The sequence below is a fragment of the Bos mutus genome, chromosome 5, assembly GCF_027580195.1.
Source record: "Bos mutus isolate GX-2022 chromosome 5, NWIPB_WYAK_1.1, whole genome shotgun sequence".
NCBI classification, from domain to species: domain Eukaryota; kingdom Metazoa; phylum Chordata; class Mammalia; order Artiodactyla; family Bovidae; genus Bos; species Bos mutus.
Genome location: NC_091621.1, coordinates 54,159,582 through 54,177,838, shown reverse-complemented (window position 1 = coordinate 54,177,838; position 18,257 = coordinate 54,159,582). Strand labels below are relative to the sequence as shown.

Below are 18,257 nucleotides of genomic sequence, written 5' to 3'. Positions count from 1 at the left end.
GACGACAGAGGATGAGATGGCTGGATGGCATCACTGACTCAATGGACGTGAGTCTGAGTGAACTCCGGGAGTTGATGATGGACAGGGAGGCCTGGCGTGCTGCAATTCACGGGGTCGCAAAAAGTCAGACACTACTAAGCGACTGAATTGAACTGAACTGAACTGAAAGCTCAACATGAATTCTATCACCAAAATAAGCCTGAGTTATAAAATGGGATTTGGCATAATTGAAGTAACACTATTATTACAATAATAAAACCATTTTAAGGGTTATATAAGATTACATGTGCTTGTCTCAGATTTTGCTACTATTTATAAAAGTGATTTCTATGAGGAAATGTGTTTGGAGTTACAGGCAATTCTGACCATTTTAGAAATGTTTGTATCACTATCAATAAATAATAATTTGGGTATTTATGTTTGTATTCCAGTGACATGTTCGAATTCCCATTGATGGCCAAACCACTATGACCCACACTGTCTATTTTGATTGCTGGCATGTGATTATGATTTGGCCAAGTGACATATCCAGACATATACAGAGAACAAAGGAAGCTATAAATATTTTGTCCCCAGACTCCAATGGAAAAGTAGCTAGTGGGGATGGTGCTACGGAGAACTCCATTACCTATGTTTGAGCAGCCAGATGCCCCAGAGTCAAGGCAGCTAGACATCTGTTCTTCCTGTTCTATCCAAAGGCCAAATCTTGAATTGTTATTAGTCAGACCAGAGGAAAGACCACACCCACCAGCAGCAAGCTGAAGGAACTTATTACAGAGTGAGGTGCTCTGGGATTCCCCACTCTAAATCTTTCTCAGCTAGAAGGACAGCCCCAAGGGGAGGTGTTGCAAATAAAGCCAAGCTGGAGGAGAAACTAAAGAAAGCACACCTCGCTCTCGCAGAACACTGTGACTTGTTAACCAAAGTCCTACCCCTAGGACTGTGGCCCTGAACAAAGTTCTGGAATTTGACTAACACCTACCACCAGTCCTCCTGTATGAGAGGGAAAAGGAGATAGACAGGAGGTGGTCAGATCCACAGGAGCCGACTTCACCTTCTACAGAGGTGTCACTTCCTTATTTCTTCTCCTAATGTAAATGGCTTCACAGCTAGGCCTTGGGTTCTCTTCAGTGATCCTGCCATCCCTCTTCCAGGAAAGAAAATCTACTTTATTAGAAGAGGCTTTGCTTATATCTCCAAGGCATGATTCCCAATACTTGCTACAGTTGCTATCCATCAGGGGTCAATGAGATCTGAATTATGTGCCTCAAGAGCCAAAGGAAGGGTATGCATGCATGCTAAGTCACTTCAATTGTGTCTGACCCTTGCGACCCCATGGACTGTAGCCCACCAGGCTCCTGTGTCCATGGAATTCTCCAGGCAAGAATACTAGAGTGGATTGCCATTTCCTACTCCAGGGATCCCAACCCAGGGATCAAAACTGTCTGTCTCCTGCATTGGAAGGGAGACACTGCATTCTTTTCCACTAGTGCCACCTGGGAAGCACAAATGAAGGCTATTGGGTCCAAAGCGTTGCTTTTATATAAAAATGCCTCTAAGTTTCTGGGGGTGGGGGAGCTCATCTGCACAGGATTTGAGTAATCCTGAATTCCTGAGTTCTTATCTTATTAGCTGTTTTCATTATTATGAAAACCTTCCGGTGTTCAAAATTGGTGGGAACTGACTTGTGTGGTTTGACTTAATAATGCCGGACATCTGTACAAACATAGACCACAAAAACCTGTGCTGCAATTCTGCTGAATTTCTTTGTAGAGTGAGTCTGCTTATGGGCACCATGCCCAGGAATATGTCCCTCTTCTTGGTCCTTAGAAAACATGCAACTCAGTACTCTCCCTTGATTCAGAGCTCACCACAAACTCACCACTTACTGACTCAGCCTCGCTGCCTCTAATTGTTCTAATAATTCTGGATGAACATGTACTATACATCAGCCACAGTGCTAAGTACACATGTGCTAACTCATTTAAAACTCACAGAAAACTTATGAAGGAAAGATTATCAACCTCCATTTGATTGAGGGGTCCAGAGCGATTAAAACACTTGCCCAAGATCACACAGCTAGCCAAGCAAGGGCTAGAGCTGGGCAGTGGTCTTTCTAGAAGCTGTGTAAGGTAATGTCAAAGTAAGGATCTTCTATCATTTAAATATACTGTCTGTAAGGATCGCAAACTTAAACATTTTTAAAACACACTTTGCTGCTGCTGCTGCTGCTAAGTCGCTTCAGTCGTGTCTGACTCTGTGCGACCCCATAGACGGCAGCCCACCAGGCTCCCCCGTCCCTGGGATTCTCCAGGCAAGAACACTGGAGTGGGTTGCCATTTCCTTCTCCTGTGCATGAAAGTGAAAAGTAAAAGTGAAGTTTCTCAGTTGTGTCCAACTCTTAGCTACCCCATGGACTGCAGCCTACCAGGCTCCTCCGTCATGGGATTTTCTAGGCAAAAGTACTGGAGTGGGATGCCATTGCCTTCTCCGAAAACACACTTTAGCTTGGTACAAAGAATATTACCATTACTTTGAAAGCACAACTCCCTTTGGATAACTTTTACATTTTTACCTTATCCCATGATTCTCCCTTATAAGATACAGAGAGGGAACTTACACCTCTGGGCTGCTTCATCATATGCCATGGTCCTCTGACCAGCATGGCAACATTTGGGGTCTTTCTCCTGAAAACAGCATGGTTTCTTCAAATTTCCCTGACTCCCTACTCCCCAGAGTGTCTTACTTTCCTTATGCTACAACTAAAGACATTTACATACTTCTGTTAAATATAGCATAAATAACATAAAATATGAATATTTTTATTTGTGTCTGCTTCTCGTATGAGACTGTATACTCATAACAGCTAGTCCTATCCATGGGTATCTAAAGTGCCATTTTCATGAGTGAGAACACCTGGCCAAAAGCTGCTGATCATGCAAGATTCACTTTTTTTTTTAAGCAAAAAAAGAAGAAAGGGAGAAAAAGGGAAACAAAAAACAAGTCTGGTCATTCATATTGCCATTTAAAAACTACTGATAGTCTCAAAGGTATAGGACCGAACAGGTGTTTTATATTCAGTTGTCTTGTAAGTAGCAAAGATTTTGCATTCAACCCTGATGATAGCAATTTAACCTTCCCAACATAAATAATTATCACACTAAACAAATTATACTAGGCAACTACTTTCAGACCTTGGCCGAAAGGCAACACGAGACTGTGATCCCTGGGAGAGGGAAAATGCAAGTGATAAGACCCACAACTGTCCCGATTTGCTGGCTGGGTGACACCTTTTGACTGAGTAGTCTCACTACGATAGGAAATCAGAGAATGAAGCTGAGGGCTGCTGCCTTAGCTGGAGGCGGGGCTGTTTGTGAGGTTTGTAAGGCAGGGTTATTTTGGGGAGAGGAACTGTGTAGAAAAGAAGCGCTATACGTGTCTGGAGGAGACTCAATCATTGCTTGAGTAATAAGCTGTACATGCACAGGGAGAAACCTCACAAAAGCTGGCAATAAACAGTGTCCAGGAAGCTATGACTTAAGCAAAGACCCTAGAAGTCAATTCAGAGACAAAGAAGCTCTGACAAGCAAGAATGGAGAGATTTTCTAGGCATTAAAGAAATAGCTCAGTGACCCCATGCCTTAGAAATAACGCTACTCTCCCTCCACCCTCTAAGAAAGCCTAAAAAAAAAAAAAAGCCTGGAAAGGAAGAGAAAACTGATCTGCTAGGAACTGAACCAACTGCCTATCAGAACAAAACAGTCACTGAAGGAATGCTACAAAATCCAGATATTCGACAACATAATACCTATACCAACAACATAATATCCAGCATATGGTCAAAAATTACTAGCCATCTAAAGGAAGATGTGACCCACAATCAGGAAGAAAAAAAAATCACTTAATAGAAACCATGCTGGGATGACCTACATATTGAAATTCAAAAACAAGAACTTTAGAGAAGCTATTGTAACTATATCCAAGAGCCAAAAAAGAAAATATTGTCACAATGAATATGCAGATGGAAAATCTCAGCAGAAAAATATAAAATATAAAAAGAACCAAATGAAAATTCTAGAACACAAAGTACAAATTTAGAAATGAAAAAAATGCACTGGATTCAAACCCATAGAATGGATAGCACCAAGAGTGAACCCTATGTAAACTGTGGACTTTGGCTGATATGAGGTGTCCATGAAGATTCCTCCATTGTACAAATGTACCTCTCTAGAGGGGCATGTTGATAATGAGAGAGGCTATGCATGTGTGGCAGGGAGTATGTGAAAAACCTCTATTCCCCTCAATTTTGCTGTAAACCTTAAACTGCTCTAAAAATAAAGTCTTAATAAAAAAATTAATGGAAAAAGGAAAACTTACTGGAAGAAAAATTTAGCAGATGACAGAAAAGTCAGGGAACTTGAAAATAGGTTAAAATTATTCATCTTGAAGATTAAAGAGAGGTTGGAAAAAAATGAACAAAACATCCATGATCTGTGAGACTGATTTTATCAATAATATATGTGGATTATGTGTGTGATTGTATGTATGTGTGATTCTTAAACATACATATCCAAGAAGCTTAAACCACTCCTAAGCGCATCTTATTTGAACTCCTAAAACAGAAGTAAATTTTGAAAGGCAGAGGGGGAAAATGACTCAGTACATATAAGGAAAAACATCATATAAATGCTGGCTGCCTTTTTGTCAGAAACAATAGAAGCAGGAAGACAATGGAGTGACATCTTTAAAGGACTCAAGGAAAAAAATTCTGTTAACCCAGAATTCTGTATCTAGTAAAAAGCACCTGCAATACTGAAGACAAAGTCATTTTTCTATTAAAAGAAAAAGAATTTGTTGGCAACAGATCTGCACTGCACGAAATGCTAAAGGAAGCTCTTCAGCCAGAAAGGAATTAACGCCAGACAGAAACTTGGATTTACAAGAGGAAATGAGGAGTAACAAGAAATAATAAATATGTGGGTAAATGTAAAAGAATTTTTTTCCTTCTCTTGAAAAGATGGTTTTAAGCAATAATTTTAAGACTGTATTGTGAGGTTTATAACCTGCATAAAGATATATGTCAACACAGCACAAAAGAGGTTATAGGCAAGTGGAACATCCTGTTGCAAGGTTCTTACTTTGTTTCTGAAGTGCTACAAGATTAAATAGAATGTTACAAGTTAAGATGTATATGGCAATTCCTAAAGCAACCACAAAATGATGTCAAGAGGTGCTGTTGAAAAGACAACAGAAGTAATTAAAATAGAGCACTAAAAGTCAATCAATCAATGAACACAAAAGAGGGCTGGAAAGGAGGAACAGGGGATCAGTAAGCATGTGGTGCCAATCACAAAATGGTAGACCCACATCTAACCACACCGATAACTGCATTAAATACAAAATGGGTCAAACAGCCTAATTAATGAAAATAAGGGACTAGATAAAACAGCAGGGCCCAACTGCATCCTATCAGAGAGATACTTTCAAAATAAAGACAGGAAGAAAAACAATATATATGAAAACAGTAAATATAAGAAAGGCTGGCTCTACCAATGTCAAACAAAATATGCTTCAAGACAAGAGCTCTAGCAGAGTTAATAAGGAATATTTCAGTAAGATGTAAATCAGGAAAGATACAACAATAATAAATATGTAAGTACTTAATAATAGAGCTGCTAAGTAGGTGAAGCAAAAATCATAGAACCAAAATAAGAAATAACCAAATCCACAATCAAAAGGAAAGATTTTTAATGCTCCCCTCTCAGTAAACAATTAAAAATTTGACAAAAAAATGTAATAAGGACAGAAGATCTGAACTTTATCAACCACTTGTATCAAATTTCAGAATGCTACACCTGAAACTTTAATATTCACAAAATGTCTCAATAAATCTCACAAGACTACACTGTATGTTCTTTGACAATAATGGAGTTAATTTAGAAATCATTAATAAGATTAAAAGACGCTTACTCCTTGGAAGAAAAGCTATGACCAACCTAAATAGCATATTGAAAAGCAGAGACATTACTTTGCCAACAAAGGTCCGTCTAGTCAAGGCTATGGTTTTTCCAGTAGTCATGTATGGATGTGAGAGTTGGACTGTGAAGAAAGCTGAGCTCCACAGAATTGATGCTTTTGAACTGTGGTGCTGGAGAAGACTCTTGAGAGTCCCTTGGACTGCAAGGAGATGCACCCAGTCCATTCTAAAGGAGATCAGCCTTGGGTGTTCTTTGGAAGGAATGATGCTGAAGCTGAAACTCCAGTACTTTGGCCACCTCATGCAAAGAGGTGACTCATTGGAAAAGATTCTGATGATGGGAGAGATTGGGGGCAGGAGGAAAAGGGGACGACAGAGGATGAGATGGCTGGATGGCATCACTGACTCAATGGACACGAGTTTGAGTGAACTCTGGGAGTTGGTGATGGACAGGGAGGCCTGGCATGCTGCGTATTCATGGGGTCGCAAGGAGTCAGACACAACTGAGCAACTGAACTGAACAGAACTGAATAAGATATCTAGAAAAATCACATATTTTTAGACAACAACCCACTTTTATATTCCCATGAACAAAAGAAGAAATTATAAGGAAAATTATTTTTAAAGAAATGATAATGGAAACACAATATATCAAAATATGTGGAATTCAGCTAAAGCTGCTTATAAGGACATTTATACCTTTAAGTGCTTATTTTAGAAAAGAAGAATGGTTTAGAGTCAATGATCTAATTTTTCTACCTTGAGAACTTAGAAAAAGTTGAACAAATTAAACCCAAGGCAGATGTAGGGAAATTATGAAAGGTTAAATTATAAATCAATGAAATACTAACAGAATTTTAAAAGTCAAAAACTGCTTCTTTGAAAAGATTAATAAAATTCTTAGTAAAAAAGACCTTAACATATATAGTGTCTTCAAATTTTTAAAATCCAATGGGTATTCAGAATTTTAGATTTTAGAATATTTCTGTCCTATAAATATTGTATATTATATAATATCCTCAATGAGGTATGAGTAGCACCCTATAGTCAAACACATTAATACTTCTTAGTGAAAGGCATCCTTAGTGAAAGGCATACCCACTTTTAGAGGGTAAAGATTACAAATAGCCTCATCACAATTCAGGTCAGGTTTTGGTGGCAAAACATCCAAAACAGATTGATTTTAGAGGTTTTCCTTTTAATTTCTGAATTGCAGCATTGCTGTTGTGGATTTGTATTAAATTGATTACTCTTTTTTACAGATAGGTCTTTGATGCTCTTGAACATATGAGAGTGTTCCATCACTAACTTTTAAGAGATGATCTTCTCAGCTAAGATCACAGGACGAATTTTTTCCTCCTACAGCATCCATGAGACTAGAGGGTCAGAATATTTAGTAAATCCAATGACCCTTATAGTGACCTTTGCCTAGGTCGGTAAGTTTAGTCTGTCAGTTGTGGCCAGCTCTTGCAACCCCATGGACTGTATAGCTCTCCATGGACTGTATAGCTCTCCATGGACTGTATAGCTCTCCATGGACTGTATAGCTCTCCATGGACTGTATAGCTCTCCATGGACTGTATAGCTCCCCATGGACTGTATAGCTCCCCATGGACTGTATAGCTCTCCATGGACTGTATAGCTCTCCATGGACTGTATAGCTCTCCAGGCTCCTCTGTCCATGGGATTACATTTGAAAGAAAAAAGGACATTAGACTTCCAGGAAACTGGATTCTTCTTCACGAACAAGGATAGAAATTTCAGAGAAAGAAGCATATTGTCCCCCAACATATGATTTTATAGTAAAATACAAAAAAAATCAAATTTCCAAACATACAGTAGTAAATAGTGTTATACACAACAAAACAGAAGATATCCTTGGAATTTTACACAGCCAGCACCTCTATTTTCCATTTTAAAATTCCATTTTTTTGTCAGGCAAATTCCATGCAAAATATATTTCAAGTCAACAATGAAAAAAGCTTAAATCATCTAAAAGTAATTTCATGCCTTATTGAAAACTATCTTAGCAGAAAATGTATTACCCCAATTAAACAGTATCTCCAGCTTTAGGGAAATCCAATTGTGCAAACCTAATTATTTAATTCTCAGGAAAATCATAACAGGAAGAATAGTAAGAGAACAGAATTAATAGTAATGATTGTAGAAATTTCCTTGAAAGCTCATGCAATACTCCTAACAGAAGCTAATTGGAGCCATGCATGCATTAAATCAGATATATGTACTTACTATTACTGCTACTGCTGTCATTCCTAAGGGAGCTGGCTGCAACAGGGGGTAACATAAATGGTTTTGTGACACTGACTCTGGAATCTAAATAGAAAGCAATAATGTGTCAGTGTTGCATGGCGATTTACATAAATTAAAGAGTCCTCAAAAGGTGAAGTGCAATATTAGAGTACTTTTCAGGCCTGCTTCCCAAATCTGGATCATTCAGATCCTATTTTATACTTGGTCCTGCTTTTCTATTTTTATTAAGAAATTCACCAAAGTCACGTTACAGAACAAAGATTCACTGCCTACACACACTAATAAATGTAAATAATGCAAATGGATGGCAATTGATCACTTTTTCAAAATAAGTAATGAAATTAAAATTTCATATCATAGGGATGGTAGTGGGGAGGAAGTCTCAGTACAGGGTAAGTGATGAAGATGAGAATTCATGACTCAGAATTAGACCCCTAAGGAAAAGATTTGAGAAGGGGACATTAAGAAGACTGGAAGTGAAGAATATAATTGTATATTACTAGTAAATATCAGGTGAAAATGAGTGACTATCTCATATATTGTTTACTCATGTGCAATTCTGTACTTTGAAGATGGTTAAGTGTTGTTTGGGCTTGAACACCAACAAATATATAACTGGTTTTTTTTTTCATGCCACTGATATTTGCTTTTATATTAGACATACATACACACACATGTCTGTTTCTAGCTACATATATATTTGAGTCAGAGGTAGATTCTTACCTATACATAAAAGATTCAGTCTTGCTTTCTACATTTATATTAGGAATATATATCTTACCTTTTTCAGGACTTGATGTTGAGGAAATCACACATTCACTCATTTTAGAAGCCACTATCTCCAAGTCCTTGAAGGCATCGATGGATTTATTAAAAATTCCAAAAAATTTCTCAGGAGTAAACTGCCTGGGTTCTGGGCTCTTAGATGATTTTTTTACATTCTAGAAGAAGAAGAAAAAAAAAAAAAAAAAAACCACAAGATTAGGTTTTTCAAATAGTCTGCAGATTTAACTAATGTCAAAGTAATAGACCACAAATATGTCCTTGACAGACTCAAGTGAAACCGACACTTTTAGACAACAGTTTTTTGTTTGTTTGTTTTTAAGTAACATTGTTAATATTTTAGGAACATATCTATTGAGTTAGATTTGAATTAGATTTGTACAGTCTTTTTTTGCCTCTCCACAGGGCATGCAGAATCTAGTTTCCCAACCAGGGATGAAACCTGCACCCCCTGCAGTGGAAGCCCAGAGTCTTAAACCACTGGAGCACCAGGGAAGTCTCTAGACAACTGTTTTAAAACTCGTAATTCAAACTGGCACTATAGGACTAATGACTCTATGCAGTTCAGTCTGGGGCTCAATTCTGGATAAAAGGAAGAGGGTGGTGGCGAGGGCGAATAAGGTGAAAGCAACGTCAAAACAATGAAATAATCCTAACAACAAACTATAGACTGTTCTCTTTAAAGATGTTCATTAAAATCATTACTTCTCATTAAAAATATACACAACACATGCTCCAAATATGCACTAATTAAAAAGTCTAATGATGATAAATACTGGCAAGGATCTGGAGCAGAGGGGGTCTCTTATACTCCAGTGGAATGACATAAATTGGCCCTTTGATATTAGTAAGGTTGGACACGCTGCCATCCTGTGACCCAGAAATTCCACTCCTAGGTAACTACTTTAAGGAAACTCTTGCAAGATGTACCAGGAGGCATATTAAGCAAGTTCTTGCCAGCAGTGTTTATAAATTCTTACACCAATCAACAGGAGAGTGGTTTAATAAATTAGTGGTATATTGAATCAATGAAATGTTTATGAACAGTAAAAAAAAAAAAAAAAAACAACTACGGCTGTAATAATCAATGTGGATATCTTATAAACAATGTGGAATGAAAGAAGCAAGTCTCAAAAGCATAAAAAGAATATGATTTTCTATAAAATCCCCAAACAAGTCAAAGCTATATTTTAGGAATTCATAAATATATGAAAAGTGAAAGTTTCTCAGTCTGTCTTTGTGACCCCATGGACTATACAGTCCATGGACTTCTCCAGGACAGAATACTGGAGTGGGTAGCCTTTCCCTTCTCCAGGGGATCTTCTCAAACATGGTTATCTACAAATAAAAGCAGGTAATATTAATTAGAGTTAACACCTATGTACCACTTACTATGTACTACTCTAAGTGTTTTATATATATGTTAACCTCTGGAACAACTGAGAGATACCACCTGGTATGAATCTCTTGGGTTCTAGCCAAAGTGCCATGGTTAGTAAATGTACACCTTTTGGTATCTGGAATGCTCTTCTAGATAAACTGCCATTTATTGACCAATTAATTCATCTTTCAGGACCTAGGGCATATCTTATTTCCTTCATGACACCTTGTCTGGTATACTCTACTTTCTGTGACCTCTCCTTATCATTGCCATTAGTACATCATTCATACTGATATGATAAAAAGGGATGCTAACTCTAAGATGTCATTGAATATACGATACATTCTGATTGGGAAATTAGAAAGTAAAACAGTAGAAAAGATGAATTATGCTGCTGCTGCTGCTAAGTCACTTCAGTCGTGTCCGACTCTGTGCGACCCCATGGACGGCAGCCCACCAGGCTCCCCTGTCCCTGGGATTCTCCAGGCAAGAACACTGGAGTAGGATGCCATTTCCTTCTCCAATGCAGGAAAGTGAAAAGTGAAAGTGAAGTCGCTCAGTCGTGATTAGGTTACTGGCGTTATGAGAATTTCAAGATTGGAGAGCACAAATGGGATGGAGGTTGGGTCTTAGAGAGTGACTAGAATTTGAATGGAGACAGAGTATTTGACTGTTACTATGGTGGCTCCGACGGTATAGCATCTGCCTGCAATGCGGGAGACCCAGGTTCGATTCCTGGGTCGGGAAGATCCCTGAAGAAGGAAATGGCAATCCACTCCAGCACTCTTGCCTGGAAAATCCCATGGACGGAGGAGCCTGATAGGCTACAGTCCATGGGGTCGCAAAGAGTCGGACACGACTAAGCGACTTCACTTTCACTTTCATACAGCATCATGGTTAAAACCTTAGGTTTGAACTTCAAGAAGGCCTGTAGGCTAAACCTTGTCTTGTGAACTCTATGTCAAAACAGGTGTCCCAAGAGGTCATTTATTATACAGACACAGTGTTATAAAACTTAAAAAAACTGTTAACATTTTACTTTGCCAAATTTGAATGATAAAAATTCATTCATAATGAATAAAAATTCATCATTAATCATGTAATATCGACTCCTCTTATTGTCCCCATTTTATGTGGAAAGAAGGTGAGCAAAACTATTTTTGAACAAAGCCAGGATTTGACCTCCAGCATCTCATCCTTAATCTCTAGTGGGTACATTGCTTCTTTAATATGCTTCGAATCCAAAGCATTGCTATACCCATACTCTGAAGTGACAACTAATCATCAAATGACCCAAAGACATTAAAATGCACTTCTCTGTTATGATATTATTACTATAGATAAGAGGTCAAGTGTTCATTATAGGCAATTTTCCATTTAAAGGTAAATGAACATTGGTAACCTCATAGGAAGGCTATGAGAACTTTATCCATGAGATAAAGTCAGGGTTGTTTTTATAAGTGTATTGTGAATACATTTATTTTTATATTAAGTGACAACATTTAATTGTCTTAATATACATTTCAGTTGTGATATAACTACAACCATTTATTGTTTTGTGCTCATCTTCAAAATTTTTTTTAATTACAAATTTGTAAGTTAAAAATCTCACAAACACGTCCCCAACCCTGCCACCACTTATCAGCCATAGGTTACAGAGATGAGTAATAAAAAGCAGTCCCAATACAAAGTTACCTCAAATGAGTGTTCTTCCATGCACTCCACAAGGTCATCAACTATTTTCACAAGTTTGTCTATAATAGAATAATTACTCAAGCCTTCAGAAATATTTGAAAACTTGTCCAGAAGATCAGTCAAGCTGACTGACAGTTGTTCCACCATCTGGCTTATCCAACAATGACTAGGCTGTAAGAAATTAAAAGAAAAGAAGACAAAGCACCTGTTTTAAGTACAGTCACTGGTTACTGGACAAAAGATTTCCTTATATCAGAACAGGTTTGTTCTTAGGTTTTTCTTAAGTCATATCTAACAGCTGTTTCAAAATTTCCAAATGCATAAAGATCAGAAGAAATTGTTGATGGTAAAGATTTTGCCCTTCCATGGAGATAAAATTAAGACAGAGTCCTTGACAAGGTTCAGATACTGCAAAATTTAATTCTATGGAAGCATATTTATTTCTTACTTACTGTATTGTGAAATGAATTTAACCCAGAGAAATTTTTTTAGAAAGTTATAGTGGGAAAGGTTCCTATGTTCTTCAAGGAACTTCCAGTCTTTTGGGCAACTAGAATATGAATCAGTGGATCAATAATGGCTTATTTTTCTCAGGATCTTGATAGATTTCAAAACTTCTTCATAGCTGAGTTTCTGTGGGTGTTAAAAAAATAGCCCTGGTCTGGGAGAGAAGCACTTTTGCTTTAGTGGCAGGACCAGCTACATAATTTGTGGGGCTAATAGCAAAATGGAAATGTATTTACTGCTCAAAACGTGTTCAAAAAATGATGAAGAGTTTCACGATGGTGACAGCAGAGCATGAAACCAAGTGTGGAGCCCCACTCATGAAGCCAGCCCTGTCCACTGGTTGGAAGCTCAAGCCTTGGAATCAAGCAAAACTGGGTTCAATTTTGGCTGAGAGAATCCCGACAAGCTACATAAATTTTCTGAACCTCATTTTGTCCCTCTACAGAAAGGGAAAATGGAAGTAAGGTAGTTTTGAGGAGACGAGGTACATAATTTGAATTTAAGTTTCATGAGGGTAGGATTTTTTTATAAAATTGTGTTCCCTGTGGTGTTCCTAAGACCTAGAATACTGTCTGGCATATGGGTGTTGCTCAGAAACTAATTGCTTAACTGATATAGAAGTGAAAAAAAAAAAAAGTGAGAGAAAATACTACATAACAAGGGTCCCAACATTTTCTGGAAAGGGCTAGATGGCAAATATTTTCAAGCTTTGTATGCCAAAAGGCAAAAATCAAGAATATTGTGTAGGTCCAGTTATATAAGAGAAAATGAATTTCTACCCATTCTTATTACCATTTAAAAAGTAATGATTATAATTGGATACAATGTCTTTTGCATAATTATTTAGCTTCTTTTGTAACACAGGTTTAGCAATAAGAAGAATGGAATTCTTTATTTTGGGTCAACATTTTTGTTCACTTAGGGTTAAAAGCATTCTCTATTATCAAGTAGACTGTAAATGTTCATCTGTAAAAAGACAAACTCAGCTGGCTGTCCATGTAATATCAGCAACATACTGGATCTGGTCTGTAGAGTGTAGTTTGCCAACCCCTCTTATACATTTGCAGATAAATAAAGGTTTAGATTATTAGGGAAAACTTCTTAGTATATTAGAATGAATTATAACATTTTTAAAAATGAATGTGACACCACTTAAAATAATTGGAAATTTACATACATTGTATATTGTAATATTCTTTTTTCTCTTATAAAAAACTTTGAAGTCTAGGTTCTGATTTATATTTTTAATTGTTAAAATGTTATAATGAAAAAAATAAGATAGAAAAGGTAAAATGGTCTTGGCTTATTAAGATCTCACATAATTTTAAATTATTTCTATTGTAATAAAAACACATAATCAGAGAGGGTAACCGATGTCATGTAAAATGAACAAAACCCACTATACTTTATTTTTCTACTTACCAGCAAAATATCTCTGTGGGTGAAACTCATGTAATTCGTGTTTTCTAAATTATACAAGAGAGCCATTTTATATTTATTTCATAGAACAATTTTAATTAATATGACCCAGCCAAAGGGGAAACTGGTTTCTCTACAGATAGGTACGTTGCAATTTCTGGAAGCATTAAATGCCATTCAAAACTTTTAGGGAGTATTGGCTCTGACTTCAGATAAGTAGAATAAACAAACTCCTAGTGGGAATTAGTTCAATTTGGCCGTTTCATTTGACTCACCAACCAAGTTCTCAAAGACTGTTCCCAAAATATGCTGAGAATGAACTCCTTGTTTTATAAAATCAGTGCTTATCTTAAGCACATGCAAGTTCATATTTGCATCATTAGCAAGTCTCTTTACAAGCTGTCAGTCTTTCTTTGGAGGCTGATTGCTCTCCCAAGTTTCCCTCCACTTAGACAGCAATAATTCCCTTTAGATAGTCATCCCTATCAGCAAGGGGCAGATTTCCTAGGATATGGGAAACAGTACATTCTGTAAATACTACTTTAGTAGTATTTATATGGTAAAACAGCCTTCACCAATTAGTTCATCCCACTGAAATTGTGCAAATTTTTCCATGGCAAGTACAGCTCATGTATTAATCTTTTCAAACTCTGTCCTTGCTCCACTTTATGAACAAGCTCACCTGTCCTTCTCTCTGATGCTCTGACGTGTAGGAACCAAAATCAAATTCCCCTATTCTGAATTAAGGTACTGTGGTCTTTGCCTTAAATGAACAGGTTGTTTTTTCTTTTTGTTTGTTGCTTTTTTGTGGTTAAAGCAGAAAGGAGCTTGTTTATATGTTTCTTAGTTTTAAACTGGGAACTCTGGGGTGCTTATGTCACTTCTGTTTATCTCTATCTTCAACTGAACTCTATGTTTACATTCCTCATTCAAGTTCTTATTTAGCTATGACTACTCGCCCCATGGCCACCCACCCTTGTTTTCACATACCTAATCAACAGTCCAAGCAATCAACTTTTCCCAGAAACATTTCCAACCCTAAACCTGTAATTTCTTACTGTTAAATCATGGAAATCCCATAATCGAATCCTAGCCCAATATCTGCCCCTTTAAAGTTATGAAAAATTCATTGATATTTGACATAAACATCGAGACTACACTGCTGAAAAATATATTTCTAAACACCTTTAACTGTATTTCATTCATTATACATTCTGCATAATTTTCTTGGAAAGACTATATAATCAATTCAAAGTTATTTCTTTTCACTAATCTGTTTAAACAGCTATATTTTAGCTTTTAAAGTTTATTGCATTTAGGAAAGATAAAACTGAGGTAAACAATATTAACTATCAGCCAGTTTTAACTTGTCTGCCTACAAGAAAGGAAACCAGCCTTGACTAGAACATCAAGCAGATTCGCATTTTCTTTTTAATTAAATCTAGTCAATGATTTGTAGACAGCAAAACACAGTGACCTAAATATTTCATTTGTGAGATGATATGAAGTCTGTTTTTCAACTCTTACAAGATTATTATGATTAGGAAATAGATAATTAAAAGTGTGCAATTCACAAATTTAAATTTTTCCTTTACCTTAATAAACAGGCATTACTGTCACTCATCTTTCAGAGACCATTTTAAACAAATAGTTTTATATTGCACAGCTATTAACTCACAATAGATATTAGAAGAATGTAAGATATAAATAACATTCTCTATTTCACTAGAAGAATGTGAAAGATCAGTAAAGTTGATAGAGTCAGACAGGACATCAAAGAGGTGATGTAAAGAGTATGTTTCAAATTCCTGAAGTACATATAACGTAATGTTTTATTCACCTATATACACACAAAAAGAAATATACTTTTTTGCTTTGAAAGGGAAAATTTGTCTGGATTTTCCTTAACTTCATACTCTTAATTTCTTACCTTCTTTTTTGGTAGCCTCTGTCTTACATTTTCTGGATCAATTATAACAGCTCTACTTAGGATTATTGGAGCAACATATGCTTTCTATTCATGTTTGTGTGTGTATATATAAATGATATATAACATGTATCATTCTAGAATGCTAACTGAATCGATGACATTGAATCAATGTCCTTGACCTGCTCGCACGCCACCACCACAGAAGATTTGGGTAAAAACTATGAACTTCCTAAGGATTTTAAAGTACCATAAGCACCAAATTAATAAGATTAAAAAAAGAAAAACTATGATTGAAAGCATTCCAAACATAATTTAGAATATGACCACTTCCAAAAACCAACAATGAAAACTCACACATTCATACAAGTATAAAATAGATACGTGAATTTCACAGGATGTGTGATATAATATCTCTGCAGACCCAGAACTGGTAAATTTGAGACCGTGACTGAAATAAAAACATCCGAGAGACTTGCTAAATCTGGCCTGCCTTCTTCTCTCCATCCCCTGCTTCATTTAAGAAACTGTTCTGGTTTATTAGCTGAAAACATTTGACACAGGATTCTGCATCAGTCTTAGATGAAGAGTCTCCAAGAGCAGTCCAGAAGCCTTTTGGAACTAGAATCTGAAAGTGGACAAAACACACACTAACGTTTCTTCACGGAGGTACTTGGCACTACTTTTCCGTTTAGTAACTGTTCTTTGGGAGATATGTGTCTGCTTCGTCAGGAAGCCTCACGGAGGTATGTGCACTGTGAGGGAATTCTCCACAAAGGAGCTGGGGTACAACACCCATTAGAGATTCTGAGGGAGCAAAGCCCTGGCTCATAAACTATGAGGCTTCTGAGGAATATTCACAATGAGCCTTCCACCCCATCTTCTAATCCAACTAATCTAATTACCAGCATTACTGCCCAGTTTGATTGTTTCTGTTTTGTTTTCTTTAATGTGTGTCAACCTTCAATCTTGCCAGAATTAGAAGTATGAATGCCCATAGGCACAAAGCACCCCTTTCTTTCCTCTTGTGCTTCCAGCATTTACCTCCTGGCTGGTCAGTCAAAAAGAATCTAGCACTATGCCAACAGAATCACAATGCTTTAGATCTGGAAGAGATGCTAAAGGCCATCTGGTCCCGTCCCACCAATGTCATAAATGGGAAAATCAAGGAAGGTCTCAAGCAGTGAAGTGGTTCACCAAGGTTACACAACAAATTTAAAACAAATATTAGAAACCAAGACTCCCAAGCCCTTGCCTAGTTCTTTCATCAGTAAATACTGACACATACAGCTGTAGCACTTTCTTCTGCTGGGTTCTCCATGACTCGTGTGGTCCAACTTCTGGACGAGACACACTGGTCCTTAAACTCGATTAAGAGATTACTTAGGAATTAGAAATGGCTCTGTCTCATTTCAATGAATCCAGAACTACATTATAGGAACCAGATTTCTTCCAGTAACTGTTGCAAATGCTAATTGCTTTCAGCAGGCTTCCCTGGTGGCTCAGCCAGTAAAGAATCCACCTGCAATGCAGAAGACCAAGGTTGGATCCTTGGGTCAGGAAGATCCCCTGGAGAAAGGAATAGCAACCCACTTTAGTATTCTTGCCTGGGAAATCCCATGGGCAAAGGAGCCTGGGTGGGCTACAGTCCATGGGATCACAAGAGTTGGACACAACTTAGCGACTAAACCATCACCACCAATTGACTTTAATGGACTCTCCTTACTCCTTCTGCTTTTACTCTTAGGACCAGAAAGCAGACACTCCTTGCCAATCGAACATTTCATGGGCAGGCAACTTTAAAACATTCCTACAAAAACACGTCGTAAAATATTGTGTGCTCAAGTTACTGCTGTAGAGTCTCCAAAATCTTAACTCCTTTTTTGAGCTGGGTTTTGTCATGATTTATTTTAGTCCTCTCTCTAAACAATTAATTTGGGTCTTCAGTGTTCACTGCAGACATCTAACTGCATTTTCTCGCTTTAATTAAAGCGAGTAGAAACCTCAATCTGATTAAGATGGTAATCAGTCCAAACACTATAAATACATGTTGTTTCCCCAGGCGGGCCTATAAATGGCCTCTGAGCCAGATACAAAATAGCACCAGGAAGAAAGGTCAACATGGGAGATGAGGGCGGCCCTGATGAACTAGAGGCTGTCTAGTCCTAACTCTGTTAACACACATTGTGATTTTAGGCAAGTCTCTAAAATATCTCTGTCTAATCTGTGTGAGCCAATAGAGGGACCATTTGCCACCTTCAGCTACTCATCACTCAAAATGTGGCCAGTATGACTGA

General features: G+C 37.3%; 1 protein-coding gene across 3 annotated transcripts in view; it reads right to left on the bottom strand.

Annotated features, from left to right (window-relative positions):
• Positions 1 to 18,257, bottom strand: part of KITLG (KIT ligand) — a 105,834-nt gene that overhangs the window by 17,292 nt on the left and 70,285 nt on the right. For 2 of the 3 annotated variants that reach the window (XM_070370947.1, XM_070370945.1), the window contains 3 exons: positions 12,108 to 12,278; positions 9,030 to 9,189; positions 8,228 to 8,311 (listed from right to left, as the gene is read on the bottom strand). In XM_070370947.1, the coding sequence (XP_070227048.1) occupies positions 8,228 to 8,311; positions 9,030 to 9,189; positions 12,108 to 12,278 (415 nt within the window). The remainder of the gene's footprint in view (positions 1 to 8,227; positions 8,312 to 9,029; positions 9,190 to 12,107; positions 12,279 to 18,257) is intronic. The other variant, XM_070370946.1, reaches the window with a different exon arrangement.